At 53.3% G+C, this 23,971-nt stretch overlaps 2 protein-coding genes and 1 non-coding gene across 3 annotated transcripts in view; 2 read left to right on the forward strand and 1 right to left on the reverse strand.

Annotated features, from left to right (window-relative positions):
• The window catches only part of DRAXIN (dorsal inhibitory axon guidance protein), an 11,069-nt gene extending 4,130 nt beyond the window's left edge, over window positions 1–6,939 (forward strand). The window contains exons 3-7 of the mRNA XM_008694723.2: window positions 49–51; window positions 322–433; window positions 829–918; window positions 2,511–2,600; window positions 6,792–6,939. Of these exons, the coding sequence (XP_008692945.2) occupies window positions 49–51; window positions 322–433; window positions 829–918; window positions 2,511–2,600; window positions 6,792–6,904 (408 nt within the window). The 3' untranslated portion in view covers window positions 6,905–6,939. The remainder of the gene's footprint in view (window positions 1–48; window positions 52–321; window positions 434–828; window positions 919–2,510; window positions 2,601–6,791) is intronic.
• A 79-nt stretch (window positions 6,940–7,018) lies between these two features.
• Window positions 7,019–23,971, forward strand: part of LOC103666651 (angiotensin II receptor associated protein) — a 28,546-nt gene continuing 11,593 nt past the window's right edge. The window contains exons 1-2 of the mRNA XM_040645542.1: window positions 7,019–7,321; window positions 21,582–21,726. Coding sequence (XP_040501476.1) covers window positions 7,019–7,321; window positions 21,582–21,726 — 448 coding nt within the window. The remainder of the gene's footprint in view (window positions 7,322–21,581; window positions 21,727–23,971) is intronic.
• LOC121099851 lies at window positions 17,048–17,230 on the reverse strand. The gene has a single exon (XR_005831592.1). It is a non-coding gene; the product is annotated as a small nucleolar RNA SNORA73 family (small nucleolar RNA).

The raw sequence follows: 23,971 nt of genomic DNA on the forward strand, positions 1-23,971 counted from the left end.
CCAACTCCCCCCCCCCCCACCAGACAGCACAGGTGTAGAAACCTCGAGCAGGTGCAACTGCTTTCCCAGCGTCTCCCTCAGGGGCCCGAGGGATAACTCACCCTTCTGCATCCTGCTGGGTGGAGGGGACTTGGCTGCTGGAGCAAGAGCCTCAGGCAGCTGTTCCCCCCCCCCCCGGGGGGCTGGGATGCCAGGCTGCCCAGCAGAGAACAAGCTGGCCTCTGAGGAGTCCCTCCTTTGTTCTCTGGCTCTGGGGTCCCATGTTTCCGCTCCCACCTGTTGGGAGCTCCAGCCTCACTCCTCTCTGTGCCCCTTCTGTAGGCTCAGCCCAGGCCTGATGGGGAGGTGATGCCCACGCTGGACATGGCCTTGTTCGACTGGACTGATTACGAAGACTTAAAACCTGAAGTCTGGCCCTCTGCTAAGAAGAAAGGTATGTCCACCTCTCCTGCCACCCCCATGACTGAGCTTCCTCCCTCACCAGCCGTCTATTGGGGTGGGGGCCCCAGTGAGCCCAGACTGACCTACAGGTGTTCAGAGTAGGAGGGCATGGAGTCTAAACTGGGACTAACACCCAAAATGCAAATGCTGTTATCAAGCATTGATTGCAGGCCAAATGTTTTCCTCTACCAATTCATTTTACCCAGAAAAATGATCTGTTGGGTCTATCCTGCTATTGATCCCATTTTAGAGAGGAGAAGACTAAGGCAGAGAGAGCTAGAGAGTCTTGTCAACGCCACACCGCGCGAGTGGCGGTATGAGCCCCCATGCTCAGTCTCTCTCCTCTGCTGGGCGTCAGCTTCTGATGACACATCTTCTCGTCCCCAGAGAAACACCGGGGTAAACTCTCCAGCGATGGTAACGAGACATCAGCAGCTGAAGGGGAGCCGTGCGACCATCACCAAGACTGCCTGCCAGGTACCCAAGCAGCATCCGCGTGCAGGGCAGGAGGCTGGGTGCCAGGGGGGACCCCGCGCAGGGGTGCGGCTGTTCCCAGGCCCGCGAGCAGGGCCTGTGGGTCCCTGACCCTTTAGGGAGGACAAACAATAACACTCAGGGTTACCACCCTACTGAGAGTTGCTGTCCTACTGTATTAAAGCCTCATGGCAACCCAGAAAAAGGGCTCCTCTCATCCCCAGTGTTCAGGCAAGGAAATAGAACCTCAGAGAGGCTAAGTGTCTTGGCTGAGGTCACACAGCGAGAGGTAGCTCAAACCTGGGTCTGTGTGCTTCTTCACGCCTGCCCCATGCTATCTCAAGTCAGGATGAGCCCTCTCTCGATTTCCTCCTTGTAACACCTGCTTGGGCTTAATTCTGTCCTTGTCCCCTTATGACACTGCGGGGCTTCGTGGGGGGGGGGCAAGAGGGTGGAGGGGGGAGATGCTATCATGACATCCTCACCCGTGCAACAGCAGCACCCATCATACAGTCTACAAACAGGGGGCCTGATGTTGGGACTGATGTCCGAAACTGCTGGCTCTTGTTGGGTCACTTGGGACCCCCAGGAAGCGGATACCGAGGTGGGGTTCCAAGTGCAGGAGGTGTATTCTGGGGGAAGAGGGAAGGTCTGTGGATGGTAACAGGGGGGAGGAAGCAGGAATGGACCCAGAAACCTGTGATGCAGTCTCAGCCAGCCCGATGGGGAGTTCCAGAGCAAGACTGCCTGCTGACGGAGGCCACGTTGGGCAGGACCAGCCAGGCCTTGGTCCCCCTGCTGGGGGGTGGAGCTGCTGGGGAACCCATGCGACATTGGCCCAGGTGGCTTCTGAAGGTGCTAACATTTGGAGGCGGCCAGCCCACTGCTGTCCTCACCTCCGACAGCACGGGCGTGGGGAGGGGGGACCCAAGCGGTCCACTTCCACAGTGCCGTGCTTGTTAATTCCTCGGTCAGAATATTCCACAAAATAGTAATCAAAGCAGCAATTTGGCACTATTTAAGAGAGACCACCGGCTTCCGGACAGGCTGTTTCCTCTCCAAGCCATTGTTTTCACCCTGAGCAGAAAGGAAAAGCTGGAATTTGGGCCAACTGGGCTGTTACCCTAGGAGCTGGCTGGGTCTGTGGTGGGCAAACCCCTGCCTCAGGCCTGGGGCCTCTTTCGGGCCCTCCCACTGCTCCCCGGGGGGCTTCAGTTTCCCCATCTGTCAAAGAAGACCTTGGTGGCAATGATCCTGAGGCCCCTCCCAGCTCCAAGCTGATGCCGCTCCTCCCCACCCCCCCAGCTGCTCCGCCTTCTCTCCCTGGGAGGCCATCCCACACTGCCTTCACTCCGCCCCTGAGCTATCAATTGCCCATCTGGGGCAGCTGGGGTCTCTGCCACCGGCCCCCCGGGGGCCCTGGCCATGATATCCATCGGTGGTCCCGGTAGGGAGCCTTGTGCACCAGATGGCCCACCCTGCCAGGGCATGGCCCTGCCAAGGAGATGATGGATCTCCTGTGGGGGGTGGGCTGTGTGCACGTCGGTGGGTGGGTCCGGGCAGCTTGGCTGAGTGTGTGCTTGCTGTGTGGACAGGCACCTGCTGTGACCTTCGAGAGCACCTCTGCACGCCCCACAATCGCGGCCTCAACAACAAATGCTTTGATGACTGCATGTGTATGGAAGGTGAGCCCAAGCTTTCTTGGGGAGGGGGCTGCCCCTGTGCTCCCAGAGCCACTAAACCCCTTGTCCTTGAAGCTGGTTCGGCACGGAATGCGGGCCAAGACTTCCTAGTGGAGGGTGGGCCCAGGGGCCGGTGGCAGCGGAGAGGGTGGCAGGATCCCTCGGGAGCTGAAGACGAGAGCAAGAACAGCTTTGCTCGGTGCCTTCCCAATCTGTGAACTCATTTAGTCTCGATTCCTGGCATCATTCCTCAGATTTGCTTTTCTCGCCTCTTGAAATACAAGCTGGCATGATCTCCTATAATCTGGGGGTGGGAGGAGAGGAGCACATCTCTTTAAATAAGATCAAATCTGAGAAGGCTGGTACACTAGAATTCTACCCCCGGAGAGGCATTCCAAATGTGAGAATGAGGGTGGGGGGAGATTTCCCAGCCGTCCCAGGGAAGGATGCACTTGGCCGACTACGTCCTTAACTCTTCTGAGCTCCCACCCCTGCAGTGGGCGTGCCCGCCTGTCCGGGTGTGCCCCGGCGTGCCAGCCTATGTGCCAAGCACTTCACTCCCATTATCTTTGAATTTTATATTCCGAAAAACTTCAAATATACGTGTTTGAAATAATGAACCCCATTTCCCATCACTCAGTTTCAATACTTACCAGCTCACTGCCAGTCTGCGCTGTCTCTCCCCAACTCAGTTCCCCATTCCAGTATGATTTTGAAGCAACTCTGGGAAGTTTACAGATCTTTCACCTGTGAATATTTCAGTATTTATCTCTAAAAGATATGTACTCTCTGAAAAATAAAATACTGGGGCGTCTGGGTGGCTCAGTCCATTGAGCGTCTGACTCTTGGTTTCAGCTCAGGTCATGATCTCAAGGTTGTAGAATCGAGCCCCATGTTGGGCTCTGTGCTGAGCGTGGAGTCTGCTTGGGATTCTCTCTCTCCCTCTTTCTCTGCCCCTCCCCCCCTCTGGCGCACACACTGTCTCTGTCTCTCCCCCCCAAAACAGAAACAAAAAACATGAACAGTAATTACTCATTATCATTCAGTAGCGAATTGGTTGCTCACATGCCCTGAGTTGGAGAATTTGGTCTTGGTCCTTCTATTAAACCATCCTAAGATACAAGCCCTATTTTTGCTCATATGAACCTCAAAAATTAACTGCCGTGAAAGCAATAAAGCTACTCGGGTCTCACGATGTGTCTGGTACTGTTCTGGAGAGTTGAGACTTGGCGGCGAAGAGAACAGGCAAACTGCCCCCCCCCATTCCATTCTAGTGAGATCCACAGATAGTAAACAAATCAGGACATGAGATGTCTTGAAGCCGAAATAAGGGCTGTCATGAAAATCAGGTGGTCTGATGAGGAGTCAGAGTTGTTTTATTTTTTTTTTTAATTTTTTTAAAAGATTTTATTTATTTATTTGACAGAGAGAGAGGCAGCAAGAGAGGGAACACAAGCAGGGGGAGTGGGAGAGGGAGAAGCAGGCTTCCCGCTGAGCAGGGAGCCCAATGCGGGGCTCGATCCCAGAACACTGGGATCATGACCTGAGCCGAAGGCAGACACTTAACGCCTGAGCCCCCCAGGCACCCCTCAGAGCTGTTTTAGAAAGGACGTACAGGAGGGGACAGCAGAACCGGCCAACTGAGGGTGGGGGTGCAGAGAGGGAGGGAGAGCCCCGGGCCAGAAGCAAGGCAGAGGCCCAGGACCTCGGGCAGGAACAGGGCTGGCGTGTTTGAGTGGGCCTGGCACACAGTGGCCAACAGAGAAGGTGGCCCCAGGGCCGGGTGGGAGAAGCTGGCGGGATCACATAGGATCGTGTCAGCCTTGTCTGATTTATAATTGGAAGTCACAGGCAGGTTTTAAGCTGGAGAGGGACATGGTCTGGCTGCAGGACTCTGGGGAGCAGGAGTGGAGACAGAGAGGTGAGGGGATGGAGGCAGGCAGGGTTGGAAGGGGCAGGAGATGCCAGGAAACAACCTTCTGTTACCCGCTTGCCGGGTTGGGGCCCCATTTCACAGAGCAGGAAACTGAGGTGTGAAGCGGGCCAGAGGGCACTCTGGTCCACGGAGTCCAGAACAGTGCTGAGGCCCAACCACAGTCTTGGCCTCCGGGTCTAACCCAGGTGAGGGGGCTGTGGCCCTACTGAGTCCTGGAATCCTTCCTCCTTCCCTCCCCTGGACCTTGGGTGTGAGGGGGCAGCTTTCCAGGCATCCAAAAGATATGTCAGCATCCAAAGCCCCATCTGCTCGTTTCCTCTGATCCGTCTGGCACTGGTCGGTCCTGGAGGAAACTCTTGCTTCCTCCCCGGAAATTCAGGCTCCAGAAAAAAAAAAAAAAGAAGAAGAAGAGTGGAAATGACAGCTCAAGCAGCTTATTAAAGTTGGTCCAGGGGCGCCTGGGTGGCACAGTGGTTAAGCATCTGCCTTCGGCTCAGGGCGTGATCCTAGCGTTATGGGATCGAGCCCCACATCAGGCTCCTCCGCTATGAGCCTGCTTCTTCCTCTGCCACTCCCCCTGCTTGTGTTCCCTCTCTCGCTGGCTGTCTCTATCTCTGGCAAATAAATAAATAAAATCTTTAAAATAAAATAAAATAAAATAAAGTTGGTCCAGGAGGAGGTGGTCACCAAGATGCCACACCAGAGGAATCTGGGTGGTGCCGGGAGCCCTCATGAGGACCAAGAGTCCTAAGGACTTCTGAGGGCCCAGGGCTGAAGTCCAGCAGTCAAGGCCAGCCTGGGTTGTGGAGGGTTCTAGAAGGGCTTCTGTGGGAACGAAGCACTCCTGCTCACGAATTCCCTGACCTTTTCCAAATGTCATCTGTGTGACCTCAGGTCTGGATGCCCAGTGACCCAGGTGTAAATTCTAGGCCCCTAAGCCCAAACTTCACAGCAGTCCCTTTATTCTCTGGGTAGTGACATAAGTGAACCTTCAAGTAGCAATGTCCTCTCTCCCTGGGGTCACCTCCTAACGCGAAGTGTAGGGATTGCTAAGGCCACACTCACATCTTTTGGCCCCCCCACCAAGAGGATATGGCCTTCTGAGGCCTTGAATGAAAAATACATCTACCCATATATCTCAGGGAATGCTCATGGTCATGAGAGAGAGCTTCAGCTCTGAAACCCTCCGCTGGTGGGCAAGAAGGGCCACACTGATTTTAGTTTGAGCAGTCAGGGAGGGTCTCTGAGACCTGAAGGCCACAAAGGAGCCAGTGCTGCAAAGAGCTTGGGGAAGGGAGTTTGGCTGAGAGAACAGCAAGTGCAAAGGCCCTGAGGCAGAACGTGGCTGGATATTGAGGAAAAGCAAGAAGACTAAGTGTGGCTGGAGCTCATGAAGAGGAGAGTGGGAAGTGAAGAGGGCAGACAGAGGCAGGTCCAGGTCCCAGAGGGTCTTGTAAGCCAGAGTAGGAAGTTTGGATTTCCTTTTGAGTACAAGGGGGAGATGCAGGTTTTATAGGGGCCAGCAGAACCTGCATTCCTTTACAAAATTTTTTAATAGACCTTTCTCTCTCTTTTTTTTAGCAGTTCTGGATTTACAGAAAAGTGGCACAAAAACACGGTTCTCCTATACCCTCTCCCTCTGCACAGTTCCCCTGCTATTACTTGCATTAGTGTGGTTCGGTTTTTTATCATTGAGGAACCAACACTGATCAAGTCCACAATCTGCATTCTCTTTCACTCTCCACATTGCACATTCCGTGGGGTTTGATAAATGCATGAGAACATGTATCCACCATTACAATATCACACAGAATAGTTTGGGGGCCCCAAATAGCCCCTGTGCTCCATCTTTCCATCCTTCCCTTCTCCCCCAATGATCGCCCCCTTTTTTTTTGTTTTAAGATTTTATTTATTTATTTGACAGAGAGAGACAGCCAGCAAGAGAGGGAACACAAGCAGGGGGACTGAGAGAGGAAGAAGCAGGCTCATAGCGGAGGAGCCTGATGTGGGGCTCCATCCCAGAACGCCGGGATCACACCCTGAGCCGAAGGCAGACGCTTAATGACTGCGCCACCCAGGCGCCCCATGATTGCCTTTTTTAAAGCCCATTCAGGCTGCAGTGTGGAGAGTGGGTGGGTTGTAGGGCAGCGTAGGGTGGTGGTGAGAGGGTGCAGGGAGTTCCAGAGGGCGTAGGTAAGGAAGGAAGGGGAGGTCCCTGACAGTGGGCACCCCTGACCCCCTTGCCTCTCTCTGCTCAGGGCTGCGCTGCTACGCCAAATTCCACCGGAACCGCAGGGTCACGCGGAGGAAGGGGCGCTGCGTGGAGCCCGAGACGGCCAACAGCGACCAGGGATCCTTCATCAATGTCTAGCGGCTCTACGGGAGGCGCCTCCCCACCGGCCTGGGGACGGCGCGCCGCGCGGAGGTTTGGAGAAACCGGGCGATTTGTTTAGAACTAGCAGTGGGAGATCAGGTGGGGGACCCGATGACCGAGGCTGCAGGCTCAAGCCCGGGACCCTCAGCTCCGGGAGGGGAGCGCTGGGCGGGCTGTTCCCGCCCAGGAGCGGACCTGCAGCACACCTGCGCCCACCTCCCCGCCCCCGGGGGACTCGCCAGGCCTGCGCCTCCCGGTGGCCTGGTGCTCCGCGATGGCAATGTCGAGAGTGCTCTCTACTGCCCAACCTCAGCACTGCAACAGCTTCAAGTCAAGACGGACAGGTTTCTGAGCACTTCAAGAAAGGGAAACCGCCAGAGACAGAGATCCCCAGGAAATGAGTGCGGAACACCTGTAGGTACCAGGCACGGTGCTAAATGCGTGCCGTCCGTTATCTCATTTAGTTACCACGATGACCTTTCAAAGGAGGCATTATCACCGTTTTACCGAGGCAGAGTGAGTTAGGACTTGTCCAGGGTCCCAGATCGATGCCCCTCAAACCTTAACCTGTGTAAGAATCCCTGGGATCTGACTAGAATGGATTCTGGTTGGGTCCATTCTGCATTTTGGACAAGCTCCCCGGGGGCATGCTGCTGCTGCTGGTGGGGACGCCTCCGAGAGCACCCAGGTCCTGGGAGTAAACGCCCAAGTCCAAGCCTGTCAGGTTCCCGGGCCCATATCCTTCCTTCTGCACAACCACGGACTTATTCCAAATTCTCCATGGCTTTCAGTGAGAGAGAAGCGCTCCTTGGGAGCTCCTTTCACGGTGGTGAGATCTGCGATAACGGGCTGTTCTCCTCCTTCCCTGGACAAAGGTGTATCATCTTAAAAAAACAAAGCATGCATTAAGCCCCTGCTTGCTGGGAAGGCATGATTTGGGAAGATTGGCCGCTGCCCTCTAGGAGCTGGTAATCTGAGATATGACGTGTTTGGGGGAAACAATAGTGCTGTTCCTTCTATTTCTGTGGCTCTGCTCACCCAGTCCCAGGACATGCACTTTGACGTTGCCCCATAGCTTCTTTAGTTTCTGTAGTTCATGCCCTTTGAGAATCGAATGCCAATATGGCCTCAAAAAAATGCACTCATTGCGCATGTGCACCCACTTTGCACACTGCCTTGGTGGCTTCCAGGCCTCCCACAGACCACCTCTAGACCCCCCTACCCCACACTTCTGTGGCAGAGCCTTACTGAGGCCTTGGGGCACCTCTGAGGTCAAGGTGCTGTCTGAAACTAATGCCCCCCACAAGCTAGACCCACAATGCCCACCCAGAACATCTCCCCCAGCAGATCCAGCTCTAGGGGCCACCTCTGGAGAACCACTTAAACCCCACACCCCCCACACCTGGCACCTCACTCCTGGTCAGCCCTCTGGTCCAGGGCAAACCAGTGCAAGTGACAAAAGCCTTCCCCATCCAAATTCCTCGCCGGCCGGGACACCTGCTGGGGGACCACACCCTCGATGCCAGGGCTGTTTACTCCATTGGGAAAATCAGTCAGGGTCAGGGGTCTGGCACCAAGCAAAGCAGACGGATTGAGGAGAAACCAAATATCCTTACTCATGTCTCCCTTTTCAAGTTCTATGGGCAAAGGAATCTTAGGGGTGGGGGTGGGGCAGGGGAACTAAAAGAGATCAAAGGCGGCTATTTGGAAATCAAACCCACGAGCAGTTTTGTCTAAGACTACACCAGACAACGCCCATGCTGTGTGTGCTTTCCTGGGGGTGGCTGATTTGAGACTGTGATAGGACCCTAAGGGGGAGGGGGGCTGCATGCAGGCAACACAGCATTGCTTATGTCTGGCAACGCATATGTCTGGGGGGTAACAGTTCAGATGGCGCTGGGGGCATCGACAACGGAAAGCACAGAAGGTCAGGACAAAGCTGAAAGGCCCCATGGAACGATCCCTGTCTAGCTGGGGAGTTCCACGGTTGGACCTTCGGGGCCTAGCTCTTTGCTCAGCTACCCTCATTTTGTGGTTGCAAAGGTGGGTGGGTACAGACTTCCTAACCCCAGAGTTAGAGATCCCAAAGGCCCCTCAGTGTTTAACAAACCTCTCTGCCGGGAAGTTCTTCCTTAGGTCTATCTTAAATTTCTTTGGCTACTACAGAAGTCAGTTCCCCCTAATCCAGGATTCAGCAAACTCTTACCATAAAGGGCAGTAAATATTTTAGACCGTGTTCCTATAAAACTATTCATGGATGCTGAGGTGTGAATTTCATGGCATGTTCACATGTTACAAACTACTATCCTTCGTTTGGTTTTCTAAAACCCATTTATAAATGTAAAAACCTCTCTTAACTTGCAGATTACCCCCAAATAGGCGGTGGGTTGGATTTGGCCCACGGGCCATAATTTGCAGATTCCTGCTCTAGTCCACTGGTCTCAAACTTGGCTGCACGTTAGAATAATTTAGGGAGCGTTCAAGGTACTGATGCCCGGGACCACCTGCAGAAGTGCTAGTTTCATTGGTCTGGGTTGTGTCTGGGCTTCGTGCGTGTTCAAGGCTCCCGGAGGCAACTCTGATGGACAGCCAGACCTGAACTCTGTCCTTGTGCTCCCGGCTGTGGGAGTGCCACTGGTGACAAACGGCCTGCTCCACTTCTCACCACCGTGGTGACCTTAGGAAAGTTACTTGTGCCTTGATTTCTTCATCTGCGAAATGGGACTAATGACTCTCCCACCACAGGGGTGTTGTGAGAAGTAAATGTAAAATCCTGATAGCGTGTTTAGAAGAGTGCTAAGCGCATAATCAGCTCCCGGTGTTGGCTAATTTGTTTTCTAGGATAATTTTAGTAGGTGTTTGGTTCTTTGACAATGATCCATCAAAGTTCAGGCTCCTTCCCCTGGAACCCTGGGGCCAGGAGATGCTCCTTTGGAAAACAGAGGGTGGAGTTCTGGGATCAAAGAAGTTTGGAAAACTGTTCTGGACTCAGCTCGAGGCAGCAGGTACAGATCCTGGGGGCGAAGGCAGAGCGGGAGGAGGTTGGTCTGGGGTGCAGTTCGTGAGTTTCAAAAAATACAACCAGAGGGCGAGCTGAGCAAGAGGCCGAGAGAAACCAGGAGCTGCTGGGTGGGTGGCCTGTGCCCTCCTGCATTCCTTCTACACCATTTCTCCAGAGATGTGCACGGTTCCCACGGGACCCCTTTCTGGGATTCGTCCGGCCGTGTCCAGAGCGGCTCCGAAGCCTGCTGGGAATGGGCTGAGGGTCACAGGACGTGAGGGCTGAGCCTCAGGGGGAAAAGTGATAGCTTCGCTTGCCCCTTGAGGGGTGACCGAACCACAAGTCAAATCCCAAAGCCACAACCCCTTCCACTGCCGAGATGGAGCCTTCCTCGAAGCTATATTCAACACACCGAGTAAAACCTGGTGGTGAGAGGGTAGGCACGCCCTTGAATGGGATTCGCTTCGCAGTGGGAGAGTTGGTGAACATACATGGAACCTGCAAGGCATGTGTTTATAAGACGACAGAAGAGCAAGAAAAGTGGGTGCTGGGAGGGACACTGAAGGAGCCAGAAAAGTAAACCATTTAGGATTTCTTGGGGCTGGCACCATCTCCTCCGTGATGACCTTTCCTCTCATGAGAGACAGAAGTGCATGTGTGCATGCGTGCCATATGTGTGCATGCGTGTGTATGTGTGTGCACGTGCGTGTATATGTGTGTGTGTCAGGGAGGGGGCGGCAGGAACTGGTTTGCAGAACCAAGGACTTTCATTGCAGGGAGTGTGTTTTCTGAATTCTAAGTCAGGACCGGTAGTCTGATGCCAGATCCTCAGCCTCTCCTGGGTGCCAGAGGGTTCCTAGTCCTTACTTACGCACACTGTGGTCCTGGACCAGAAGCAGGGCATCACCTGGGAGCTTGGCCGAAGTGTGGGGTCCCAGGCCCTATCCCTGACCTGCTGAAACAGAATCTCGGGCAGTGGGACGCAGCCATCTGGGTTTTCACAAGTCCCCAGGCCGTTCTCAGGCACGATCAAGTTTGCGAGACCCAGGTCTAGGATACATAAGGTGAAACAGAAAAGTTGGATGGTCAGGGACTTTTGGATGATTCAGGGCATGTACCTTCAGGTGTGAGTTGGCAAATCTGAGATCCGGTTTGCCTGGTTAATAACCAGCCGTGACAAACTCCCAGGCTCTAAGGCCCTGCCTCCTGGGCTGGGAGTGGTCTACTTTCAGAGGAAATCAAGGGGAGCACCTGGGCTGGGGCCCCACAGTCATTGGGTTTTCTGACTCTTGGGAACTTCCCTGGGGTGCTGTGGTTCCTCTTTAAAGTAGGGGGGGCAGCAGGGGGTGGGGAGTGCTATGCCCTTGTAGTCCTGTGATGGCGTGTTGCATGTGCTCTCTTGAGCTGTAAATAAAGAGCCCACGGTTAATTAGCTGCCTTCCCGTCTCTCTCTGCCTCTCCTGGAGATGATCTGTGCGCGCAGACTGGAAGCACGCTCGGGGCACTTGGACGGGACCATAAGCCTAGTATTTCCTCTGCCGCACGTTTGGGCGTTTGCTCTGAGCTCAGCGGTAAATGAGACAGAGTTTCTGTCCTCGCCTGGACCTCATCATTCTTCTCCAACCAGACCTCTCAGTGGGAATTTCATATCTTGACCTCCCTCTCCATTTTAGGGCTGGGGCTGCTGAGGTCCCAAAGAGACTGCAAGGCTAGCCACAGCAGGCTGGCCTCATTCAGGGCCTGGGTGGCCACGTGCAGGGAAAAACAGACGCCACCTTCAGCAGGACGGGGAGGAACAAAGAGCCGCCTCCCATCGCCGGGCCTGGGCAGGCTCAGATGCCATCTTGGGAAAAGGCATGAATTGGCCAGGGGGTGGCCTGGCTTAGCACCAGGAAGGCCATCTCTTATCTCGGTGACAGCTCCAGCCAGCGCCACCCGGCTCCGCTGGCCAGGCTCCGCCAGGCCTGGCTGATTGTAACACCGAGCAAGGCTGTGTATGGCTCTCAGTGGCTCCACATCGGGAGGCCAAGCCGGGGTCCAGACTCTCCTGGCGGCTGGGGTGACCGCAGACGTGGGAGGCCCTTAAGGGCCTGCTGTCCCGTGGAAATCTCCCTGCCCAGACACCACTGACGGCCCGGCTTCTGCAGCCTGGACAGGGGGAAATGCCCTAATCCAAGGGGTCCCAAAACGTGGGCCTGGGATTCCCAGCATCAGGATCCTCTGAGGGAGAAAACCCAAGTTTCTGAGCCCCATCTGGGCCTGTGACTTGGAATCTCTAGGGGTGGGACTTGGCAATCTGCGTATTTGATAAGCCCCCTGCCCTAAGTTCGAAAACAGCATCATCAAGCCTTCTTGAGCACTCACTTTCCTCCCCACTCAAGCCCCAGGTGGCTGGTGAACCTCTCGCTGGGGATGGCTCTAGGGAATTGAGCCCAGAAGGTCCCCTTTCATATAAGCCTCAAGAGTGCCGTCGTAGTGCGAGGCAGTCATAGACGACACTGAAATGGACATGCACAAATGAATGAGCGTAACTGTGTTCCAATAAAACTTTATTCACACAGAAGGGCAGCTGGCTGGATCTGCCCGTGATCTGTAGTTTGCCAACGCCCTAATCTATACTGCTAACTCCTGGCTCCATGGCTCCAGACAGGTAGGCGAGGCTTTTAAAAACCCTTCTGTCCTGGGATGTCAACTCAAGTCCATTTCTCTTCATGACAGTCGGAGCAGTACCGAAGTGAGGAGTCAAGGCCAGTCGAACCCAAGGCCACAGGGATTTCAGCTCTCTGCTGGCAGCCTGGGTGCTGCCCTCAGGGGATCAGGTAGCTGGATTGGGGGTGTATCAGCCATGGTTCTCCAGACAAACAGAGCCAATGGAATTTGTATTTATTTAAATGTCTGTGTGTTTATATATATCTTCTCTATAAATATATTTATACAGATTTATTTTAAAGAACTGGCTCACACTATTGCAGGGGCCAGTAAGTCTGAAATACGTAGGGCAGGCCAGCTGGCCAGATACTCTGGCAGGAATTGATACTATAGTTCTCTGAGACCTCAGTTTTTGCTCTTAAAGCCTTCAACTGATTGGACAAGGCCCACCCACATGATGGAGCATACTCTCCTTTACTTGATGTCAATTGCTTGTGGATGTTGACCAAATCCGCAAAATGCCTTCACAGCAACACCTAGATTAGAGTGCGATTAAATCCTCACATGCTAACAGCTGGCCAAGTTGAGACCGAAAACCGATCATCACCGAGGGGCTTCTGGAGCTCAGCTCCCCAGCTCTGGATCATGACATATGTGGCTACACGGCAGAGCTGTCTTTGGTGTATCATGAAGTTCTGGGCTTCCTCACTCCTTTGTGACCACCGTCCGTCATGTAAGTGGGCACGCATGTCCTAGTGCCAGGACATGAAATCCTGGTGGGCGTGCGCTGGGAGAAGGTATATGGCGCACATCTGGATAAGCAAGCGGCTAAACAGAGGCGCTCCTGTCCCTTCATCCTCCCCCTCCATGATGGCGTATCCTGAAACCCACGTCTGTGTGCCTGGGGGACCACACTGGTGATTGGTCTGTGCAGTGGGGCAGGCTGGTCAGCTCTGGGCATTGAGGTCCTGAACGATCGGTCCATGCCCCAGCCTTGACCTTGTGTCAGCGCCTGGCACAAAGCGGAATGCATGTCGAGAGAGGGAATACATTCACCCAAACACAACTGTGAGCTCATTGATTGAGCTGCGCCCACGGCCAGAGGCACCCTCCTCTTGTGTAGCTAGAAATTCATAGACCCCCCTTTTCAGAGCAGGAAGACGAGGCGCCGAGAAATGAAGGCCGCTTGTCCAAAGCGGTGCAACTACTCTGGAGCAGCGTCGGGGACCCCAGCCGGGTCTCTCTGACTCCAAAACCTGATCATGTCCCCTGATGTTACATTGCCTCTCGAATGCCACAAGTTTGCTGAGCACCTACTAGGAGTTGGTCACCAGACCTCCCCAACCCCCACCGCCCCTCGCACACTCCAGATCACAGGAGCTGCACGGTACATCTGGGGTCACCCAGGCTGCTGCTGGGCAGGCCCCAGCTCTCAGCAGCTGGAACCAAAGATCATGCACTCACCAGGCTGCCTTCTAGAAAGCCCCTCGGGGCTCCCAGGGGGTGGAACCTGTGGAGGTACCCTGCCTGACCTCAGCACCCACTTCCCCATTCTTCTCTGATGTGTCCCCCCGCATGGGCGCAGGCTCCCTTACTGTCCCCAGCAAGGAACGTGAGACCTCACGGAGCCTGCCGCAGACCTGGACCCAAAAGCCATCGGCACTGGCTGACTGAGCAGAAGGGTGTGAAAGTAAACACCAGGATAAAGCCCCAGAGCAGATAGGCATCGTGGGGGACGCAGGGCCCGGGGGCCATAACTGGCCTTGTTTGCGTATCTGAGCGATCACTACTGTACAGCCAAAGCCCTCAAATGCCTCCCTTGAAATTCCAGCCCCAAGCACGGAGAGAGATGGGAGGCCTGACAGGGAAAGAGGTGGCAGCCTGAACTCAGGACGGAACGGGGACAGGCGGTGGGAGGCAGGAGGCACGTGGCTAGGGAGAGCCTGGGCACACGCACCCGCCCGCCCGCACACACGCACACACGCACACAATGACATAAAGAGGGTTACTGGAGTATGGACCAGGAGGTTGAAAGCCACAGGGCAGGGAGCTACTGGCAACACCTTCTTCTGTCTGCCTCCCCTCTGGCTGGTGTCTCAAACAACCTCTGTTTTCTAGAACAGGACACAACTTTGTTTTCTGCCAAGAACCCCATGGGGCATTCTGATGTGTTCTCTGTTGCATGACATGAGCTGTGGGCCTCTGCAGGGACAGGGTAATATCACTGAGTGTCCAGTGAGGCCAGGACAGGGCTCACCCCGCAGTCATGTACATAGGACACCATGAGATGGCAAAGCCACAGGGACGTTGGGAATGACAGGCTGCATTTTAAAGCTCAAGGGGACATCTTCAAGGAGCCTGACTGGGGCCTGTAAAAGTCAGCCATGGATGCTGCTAGAAGCTCGAATTCTGTGCCACTGAGGCAAATATTTTGGAATCAGTACCCCCCCATTTTGACTAATCATTAAAACAAATGTGTCCTCATGAGAGGAGGTCCCTCCTACCTCCCAGCAATGTCCTGTCACCTCCAGAAAACCCAGGAAAAGAGAAGGAGCAGATCGTCCACCCCGACTCCCTCTGGGCCCAGCTGCCCCAGGATGGTGTCCCTTTCCCGGCTCTGAGTGAATGGTGCTATGGACACGGTGATTTTCCTGTCGAGTCATGACAGCGTTTGATACGTTCAGTACCTTGGCATTCACCAGGGACTGGGCCAAAGGACAGGGAATGAAGCCTGGGAGCCCAAGAGAGTCACCCCAACCCCAGTTCTGCAGGGTTCCACTCGGTTCCATCAGCTCCTGCCCCCGTGCCCTGCTGTCTGCTCAGGGCAGCCGGCCTTTGGAAAGAGAAAGAGCACAGCCACAAACCCAAAGGCCAACACCGACCAACAAAACTCGCAGGCCTTCCCTCACCCACCAGACCTTAGACCAAGAAACACAGAGCCAGTGTGCTTGAGACAAGCTGACACAAACAGTGGAGGACTGACGCAAATACGTCTCCAGATCAAACCCCAGAAACAACCCCTGTGCCACCAGGGGCCACGGCTCTGCTTCCATGCCCTTCTCTGATGTGCTTCTTGCCGACGGTCCTGCTTTCTGACCGGCGCGTGTGACTTTCCGACAGTGTTTGGAGATGTTCTCTGTCTGCTCTCGTTCTTCCAGGTTGATTTACCCACTTGGAAAGGAAGAGGCTGGGCCCCATCGCAATTGCGGGCCTCCAGTGCGTTGAGAACCAAAGGTCGGTGGGTTGGTGGGTGGGAAAGCATCTCAAAACCTTTCCATATTCGGTGCCTCCTTTGTGCCTCACGCAGCGCCCCCGCCCCCGGGGACTGGTTATCGCTGTCCTCATTGTCAAGAGGCAGAGAAAAATTTGGAGGGATTAAGTGACAGATGAAAGGACATAGAGGCAAAGTGCCAGTGCTGGGGGCAGGGTGTTGAAGTTGGGGAGGTGGGCTGAAGGCTGAACTGCGGAGTCTCTGCTAATAGGAAAGGGGGGAAGGGCATCTTCCCTCCATCAAAGGGGTCTTCCCTGGTGCCTCCTTTCAACGAGCATTGCATTTACCGTGGGCCAGGACCTGCTGGGGTTTTTGTTTGTTTCGTTGGTTTGGTTTTTTTGTTTGGTTTTGGTTTTGGTTTTTTGGTTTTTTGTTTTTGTTTTTGTTTTTTTGCTTTTTAATAGCAGCAGGGAGCTATTTGCTTACCGAGCATTTATGAAGTGCCAGGAGCTGGGCCAAGCATGCTATGTAAACCATCTCACGTGACCCCTGCAGTCACCCGGGGCTTGGTGTGGCTCCCTAATTTGACCAAATCCGCTTTGCTAGGAGGAGGCAAGGCGGAGATCCAAAAACACACCTTTACCCAAAGGACACCAGCAAGCACGGGAAAGAGATGAGACCGTGTTTGTGCTGCAGGTGGGCCACGTCTGAAGACCCCAGAGTGGGGGTCCTGCAGGACCCGCCAAGAGGGTCCTTGGCCTTGCGCAGGATGAAAAGAAAATGTGTGCCAGAGGAAGTGACAGAAGAGTTTAACGAATAGCGTGAGTGACAGCGTATAGCAGACAGTGTCTGGGAGACCCGGAAAGGAGAATGAGTCTTGTCGTCAGCTGGGGCTAGGGGTTTCCACTGGAAAGGAGTCTAGGGTGCATGTTCCTTCTGGAATCCAGGGTAGGGTCGGATCAAAGACGGTGATGGTGAATAACAGGTATTATCTTATAAGTCATCAGAGGGAGGGGTATTGATGCCAGCATCAGCCAAGGTCTGCTGGAAGCTGGATCCTGCAATGTGTTTGGGATCTGGCTCGTCTTAGGTGTTATCAGGTGTTTGGGGCTTAGGACAAAACTCAGAGAATACTTAACTTTTTTGCTTCCCCTGGAAGTGGGAATAAAGCTTTTTTGGTTTATTCAGAGGCAAAGTATAGAATAGGAATAAATGGGGCCCAGCAGAAAGACAGTGGGAACGGAGCCTTTCTATTTTTTGTTCTTTTTTTTTTCTTTTTGGATGTTGCCTGCATGGTTTTTCCCCTCCGGCATCAACCACAGGGCTCTGAGAAGCCACAGGAATATGCTGGTACAGACTCAAGACCCGGCTTCATCTCCAACACCGTGGAAAAGGATTCTACATCACGGGGCTTAGCCCTGTGCTCCCCTACGCCATCTGGACAGTGCCCGGGTGATGTAGGAAAGAACATTAGGGTTCGAAGCCAACGGCTGAGAAAGAATTCTTGAGACATCTTTGATGCAAAAAGGCGGTTTTATTAAAGTATGGGGACAGGGCACGTGGGCAGAAAGAGCTGCACTGGGGTCATGAGGAGTGGCTCATGATATACTTTCAAGTTGGGAGGAGGTTAGGGAGAGCATAAGTCTCTAAGGAATTTTTGGAAGCAAGGTTTCCAGGATCCTGAGGGGGCTAGCTGTTGTTAGGAAAAGGTCATTTATTCCTGTTTAGTAAAAACTCAGTCATGAGACCCTTCAGATGTGTATCGGTGGGTCCTATGCTTGGGGATGATTGTCAACATGTATCTTCAGGGGTAGAAATAAAGTAAGTTTCCAAAAGAATTTTTATATGTTAAAGTAGACTTACAGGATCCTGGGGGTCGGGCTAAGATTGCCTTTTACCCTTAGCAAAGTATTAACATTGAGCCTGCTGAGTTCCTAGAGGAACGTCACCCTGTTTCAAGGACTTGTTGGTGGGCTAAAGGTAGTAAGGAAGTTTTTCTTTTGCCTCTGTTTCCCACATCAGAGGGACAGTGACCTCTGGGGTACCCAGTTGCAATGCCTCTAATGTAGCAGCATCACCCCTCCAAGCATTCTCAAGAGATTTCATTGTTTCCCATCCCATACTACACAAGTGAATTTGAGGAAAGCCTGTTTAAAAACCAGTGATTACTACTGACTATTTCTGGTGGATCTGCTTACTGAGTTCCCCATTATTCTAGGAGTATGCTACGCCCATCTGCATCTCTGGCCCCGCGGAAAGGGCTTGTGCCTGACACCAAATCCTTGGGACCCATGGGCAGACTTCGAGGGGGTGTGCACGTTTTATTTACACGGCTCCCGTGGAATCTTTGCTCGTTGTGACTTTGGCTAAGTCATTCAAACTGTAACAATTTCTCCACTAACAAAGTAGGAGTAGGGAGAGTGGGAGAGGGAGAAGCAGGCTTCCCGCTGAGCAGGGAACCTGATGCAGGGCTCCATCCCAGGACCCTGGGATCACGACCTGAGCCGAAGGCAGACACGTAACCAACTGAGCCACCTAGGCATCCCAGTTTGGCATTTTCTTCAAAAGGTAAATAGACACCTGCTGTATGATCCAATCATTCTACTCCTCGACACCTACCCAAATAGGTGTTCAGTGACTATCCCCTGAATGAATGAATGAATGAATGAATGAATCAATCTATTCTGCACGTCTTTATGTATTGAAGGTACAAAAATAAAACTTGGTTGAGGCAAACAGGATTGGTGAGGGACATGAAAAATTTAAACTTGAATTCCAGAAATGTGCTCGTTAAAACTATGACTCCAAAGCATTGTGGAATATGCTTTGTGGTGGCCCATATGTCCTTGCATAGTCAGGACTGGGTCATGGCAGAAACTCCGGCTCCTTTGAGAATAGTCACTTTCCTTTGTTCCTGTGAGCTACCCCCCAACCCCAGCCAGCTGGGTCTTGTGCCCCCTCCCCCATGCCTCCCGCCCCAGCTGGTCAGGATGAATGCAGGGTCACTGTGTGAGCAGCAGGGACATTTCACAGACCCGGCCTTGTGCTTCCTCCGCAGTCTGTCTTCCCCTCCTTGCCTCGCTCCATGCTTTGCATCCCAGCCTGGGTTACATTTTCCTGAGCTGGAGGCAGTGGAGCTGAGGGGCAAATGTCAAGGTCCCCGAGCCAGACCTCCTGGGTCCCCAGCCCAGTTTCATACCAACCAGTGACTTGGGCAATTCTTCCAACTTCTCTTAACCTCAGTCATCTTACTGTAAATAAGGATGAGGACAGTACCTACACCAGGGGGTTGCTGTGAGAATTTGCTACTGAGAATTTACTACAGACATTTTTCACACTGTCTACCACAAATTAAGTACTTAATTAAATGTCAGCCTTAATCTAGGACTTGCTTGTTTTGCATTTTCTCCTTCTAAGGGGATCGTGGGGTCTTATTACACACCTATAGGCTTGGATGAAACACCTCTAGGATCTGAGGGGGACGGCAACTATTTCTGAGAAGAGAATTGATAGATATGCCTGGGTGGCTTGTCGGTTGAGTGTCTGCCTTCGGCTTAGGTCACGATCCCAGGGTCCTGGGATGGAGCCCTGCCTCAGGCTCCCCCACTCAGGGGGCAGCCTGCTTCTCCCTCTCCCTTTGCCTCTCCCCCTGCTCCTGCTCTCTTGTGCTTTCTCTCTGTCAAATATATAAATAAAATCTTAAAAAAAAAAGAGAGAGAGAGAGAGAGAGAGAAAGGGGGGGCGCCTGGGTGGCTCAGTGGGTTAAGCGGCTGCCTTCAGCTCAGGTCATGATCCTAGGTCCTTGGATCGAGCCCGCATCGGGCTCCCTGCTCAGTGGAGAAGCCTGCTTCTCCCTCACTCTCTGCCCCTCTCCTCATCCCCCCTCCGCACGCCCCCTCATGCGAGCGCCCCCCCACTCATGCGAGCACGTGCTCTCTCTCACTCTATCTCAAATAAATAAATAAATAAATAAATCTTTTTAAATAAATAAAAAAGAGAATTGATAAATAATAATATAATGTTATAATATCCACCACTTATTGAGGAATTACTCTCTTCTAGGTGTCACATAACCAATAATTAACTAATGCTTAATAACAATAGTAGCCAATCCCGATTTAGCGCTTACTATCTGCCAGGCCCTGTTTTAAATGGTTTTTGTGTATTAACAAATCCTAACAACCCTTTAAGGAAGACAACTATTATTATCCTCATCTTACATATGAAAAAACTAAAGCACAAGAGAGGCAAACCAACTTGCCCAAGTTCAACCAGTAAGTGGCAAAGCCAGGATTCAAATGCCTCTTCCCTTGTGTGCTAACTCCGCAAAAATTCAACTAGGTATAGCCGTTTCCCAGCTCAAGATCCCAGTGGCAGGTGTTGGGGTACTCTGTCCCCTGGGATGGAGGACTGTATCTCCAAACGGGACATCAAATTAGGCCAGTGGGCCCTGAAGCCCTGCAAAAGTCCCCCTTTCTTTGTGTCTGGAGAGAGTACCTGTCTTGATAAGATCTCAGGACCTTCCCATTCCTGACCCCGAATCCCAGCCAGTTTCACAGCCTCCCACGTGGTTTCTCCCTCCCCGAAACAAGAGCAACCACTCAGACCAACCCTAATGGGGTGCTCACCCCAAGTGACTATAATAAAAGCTGGTGTTCTCCAAATGAAAATTTTATCTGGTTATGGGTGAAGGATGGGATAGGGTGGGGTGGGGTGGGGTTGGGTGAGGGAGTGGGAATTCTGTTTGGGGTAGGGAGAGGGTAGTCAACAGTCTAAGAGAGATGCAAGTTAGACAGCCCTTTCTTTCCTCAATTCTTCCCATTTACAATTGAGGGGCACACAGTGTTTAGATAAAAATCTTTTTGTTCTCCAGTCTTCTTCCTTCTGGAGACAGGTATGCCCTATAGGTTTTCTGCTGGTTTTCCAGCTAGATTTTCCTAAAGTTTTTGGTATACAGACTGCTCACTTACTAAGTGGCAGGTACTGTTCTAGGCACTTCACCTTGACAAAGACACTATCCTTGACCAAATTTTAGTTAGGTTTCTCTGAGCCCTCTTCTAGACTAGGCATGGCCTTCTCTGTCCAGCCTGTCCTTGCTGGGACTGCAGGATCCAGTTTTAGCAAGAATCCCACTAAGTCAGTTGCGTGGGAATCCCCCCACCCTTGATATCGGGTCACCCTCCCTGTCTGATCAAGTTCCCCATCCCCCATCTTTGGTGTCTAAGTCCTGGCGCGCCTTTAGCAAGAATCCTGTTGGGTCAGTTTAGCAAGAATCTCCCTACCCTTTATGTCTCCTCTTGGTATTTTCCATCCACTGACCCCCTCCCTCTGAGCCTGTCCTGGCTGTCCTGGGGAGCAAGCTTCCTCACTCTTCCCCTACTGCAATACCCCTACGGCAACAGTCTTGAATAAAGTCTCCCCTACCGCTCCAGCAAGTGTCAGAATAATTTTTTCATCATCAACATGAATGAGTTCATCTAACCCCACAAGGATCCTAAGAGGTAGGTACTGTCAACGTCTCCACATAGACGCGAGGAAGAAGGGAGGAGAGAGGGATGGGACATCAGCTGTTGGCACCTGGACGTTCCCCCAAGTTCTTCGGCTGCAGGTGGTCTCATCAATCCATCTGCTGTGATACTAACCAGGCAAGATACTGCGCCCTTTGCGACACAAATCCCAATATTCTCCAACAGCCTGCCGGAACTGCGTGGGAGGCGGCGGCAGCTAGAAACCCGGAGGAGGGCGCGAGCGGCCGGACGCCGTCTCCTAGCAACCCGACCGGGGTCACGTGACCCGCCTCACGTGGCCTGGAGTGGCGCTGGAGTCCGAGCGGCCGCCGCGGGCGGGGCGGGGCCCGGCAAGTTTGTTTCCCGAGTTCCGAGCCCAGGAGCCCCCGCGGCTGCCGCGCAGGTGCCCTCTGCCGGGGTCGGGATGGAGCTGCCTACCGTGAACCTGAAGGTGGCGACGGGCAGGGCGGGGCGCGGGCGGGTCCCCCAGAGTGTGTGGGGCGTTTGCTTTTTTCAAGAAGGATTTCAGAAGTGAGAGGATCGAGAGCTCGGGGCAGGAGGGGGTGGTAGGGAGACAGCGAGAGCGTGGACCCCAGGTGGGAAGGAGGTGAGCGGACCGGCCGTAGCAGGGAGCGAGATCCAGGGAAGGGCCAGCGGGGAAGACCTCGGGGGAGCTGGAGGCGGTAGCGGAGGGAAAGGGCCGCCCGTTCCCCTTTCCAGCCTCGGCGTCTCCGGCCGCGAGCACCGGGCGCTTGAGGATCGCCACGGCCTGCACGCCCAGAATTCCCCTGGAGGGAGGGAGAGAGGGAGGGAGGGAGCCGCGGCGTGGGGGCGGGCCCTAAGAGCCGGAGGGGTCTCGGCGGCGGACACCTGCCCGTCGCCGAGAGAGGGGGCTAGACCTTTCACCTGCACGCCCAGCACCAACCCCGCTGCTTCGCTGGCTTCAGCAGATTAAGAAAACCCGAAATTCCCAGACCAGTGGTTTCCAAAGCTTATAAATCCAGCGTCCTTAATTCATAAGAAACAGGAACTCCGATAGAAGTTACTTAGAAGCAGAAAACCCCAACTTTGTGCCCTTAGGAAGACACTGCGACGCTTCCTGGGGTGTCTTCATTTCCTGTGGCAGGTCCTCAACTCCTTCAGATGCCAGCGGCTTCTTCATTTTGTCCCCGCCCCCGGCCCGGCCAGCGGGCTCTGCTTCTGGGCAGCGCTGGCCACAGAGAGGCTGGGGCCTTTCGCTTTGGGCAGGAAGGTGGGAACGTTGGCCCAAACCTGCCATTTGGGGTCTCGGTGCTGTCCCCCTTGAGACTATATCCAGGAACGCCCTTTTATGCACCAGTGACAAAGCATTTCGCACACGTGGTGTCAGCCCTGAGGGAATCTAAGAGAGGACCGCAAAACAACACATAATCCGTATTTGGATTATTAGATGGGGTCTACGTTATGACCTCACCGAGGCGGATTTCCCTTCCTCTCGTTTCCCTCCCAGATGCTTCCAGCCAGTGAGGTTTACAGTAGGGCAACCGAGGTTTGTTCGTATCAACATTCAGTGTTCCAGGCAGCGTGGAGTCCGTGCCCACTGCCTTTTCTCTCATGAGAGATTTGCCTAAAATCATTGCTAAGAGCACATCGGGTGAGGGGCAGAGCTGCAGGAATGGAGAGGGCAGGAGCCTTCGTTCCTGGAGCATCTGTGGCATGCCAGGTGGTTCATTTGATCATAGCCACCTTCTGAGAAAGCTGATACTGTCACCTTTTTTACACATGAGCAAACTTCAGCTCACGTCAGATAGTAACTTGCCAAAGTCCCACAGGGATTAAGTGGCAGAGTCAAGCTCTGAACCCACTGGGGTCAGACTTCAAAGCCATGCGCTTTCCTGGCCACCAGTTAGGGCTGACTTGGCCTTGACGGTTTCTATCCCAAGAGGGCTTAGTCTGTTTGGGGGCATTTATTTATTTATTTATTTACTTACTTACTTACTTACTTACTTATTTATTTATTTATTTATTTATTTATTTATTTATTTTTGAGCAACTTTATGGGCCTGACAGGCCGAGCACGCCCACAGGAATGAGCTGTGCTGGTGTTCTCTGCCCCAGAGTGAAATGGGGGGCCCTTCCCTTGGTTCAGAAAACAGGACCCCGTGTTTCCAAATATCTTAGCTGCTACCAGTCAGAGACAAGGAAGTGCTGGGAGGCCCCGAGGGGCCAAGGTTGCCAGGGAACATACAGGACATCCTGTTGAAGTTGAATTTCAGATCAACAGTGAATAATTTTTTAGCTTAAGTATATCCTGGGCAATATTTGGATCATACTAACAAAGGGCTTATTAATCAAAATTCAAAACTAACTGGGCTTTCTGTATTTTTGTTGTTGTTGTTGTTGTTAAATCTGGCCACCCCAGGGAGGGCGGCCGTCGACTCCTTGCTTGTAGGCACTTAAGTGGGATGTTCTGAGATCGGGCCCCTCGGGAGCTGCGAGAATGCACCCCTGTGGACCTGCATTCCCTCATTTCATATATTCCATGGCATTTGGTTGAATCCTGCCCGTGCCCAGCCCCGCCAGAGTGGTCAGTGGTGCCAGGGGAAAGAAACGGCTGCCCCAGGCCCTTCACATAAAGGGTCTTCCCTAACCGAGTCCCATCCATGAGGCAAGTCCTGAGCTGGAGAAATGGCATTGTGACAAGCTTAGAAAGGAGT

Source organism: Ursus maritimus, unplaced genomic scaffold, assembly GCF_017311325.1.
Source record: "Ursus maritimus isolate PB19 unplaced genomic scaffold, ASM1731132v1 scaffold_32, whole genome shotgun sequence".
Lineage (NCBI taxonomy): Eukaryota > Metazoa > Chordata > Mammalia > Carnivora > Ursidae > Ursus > Ursus maritimus.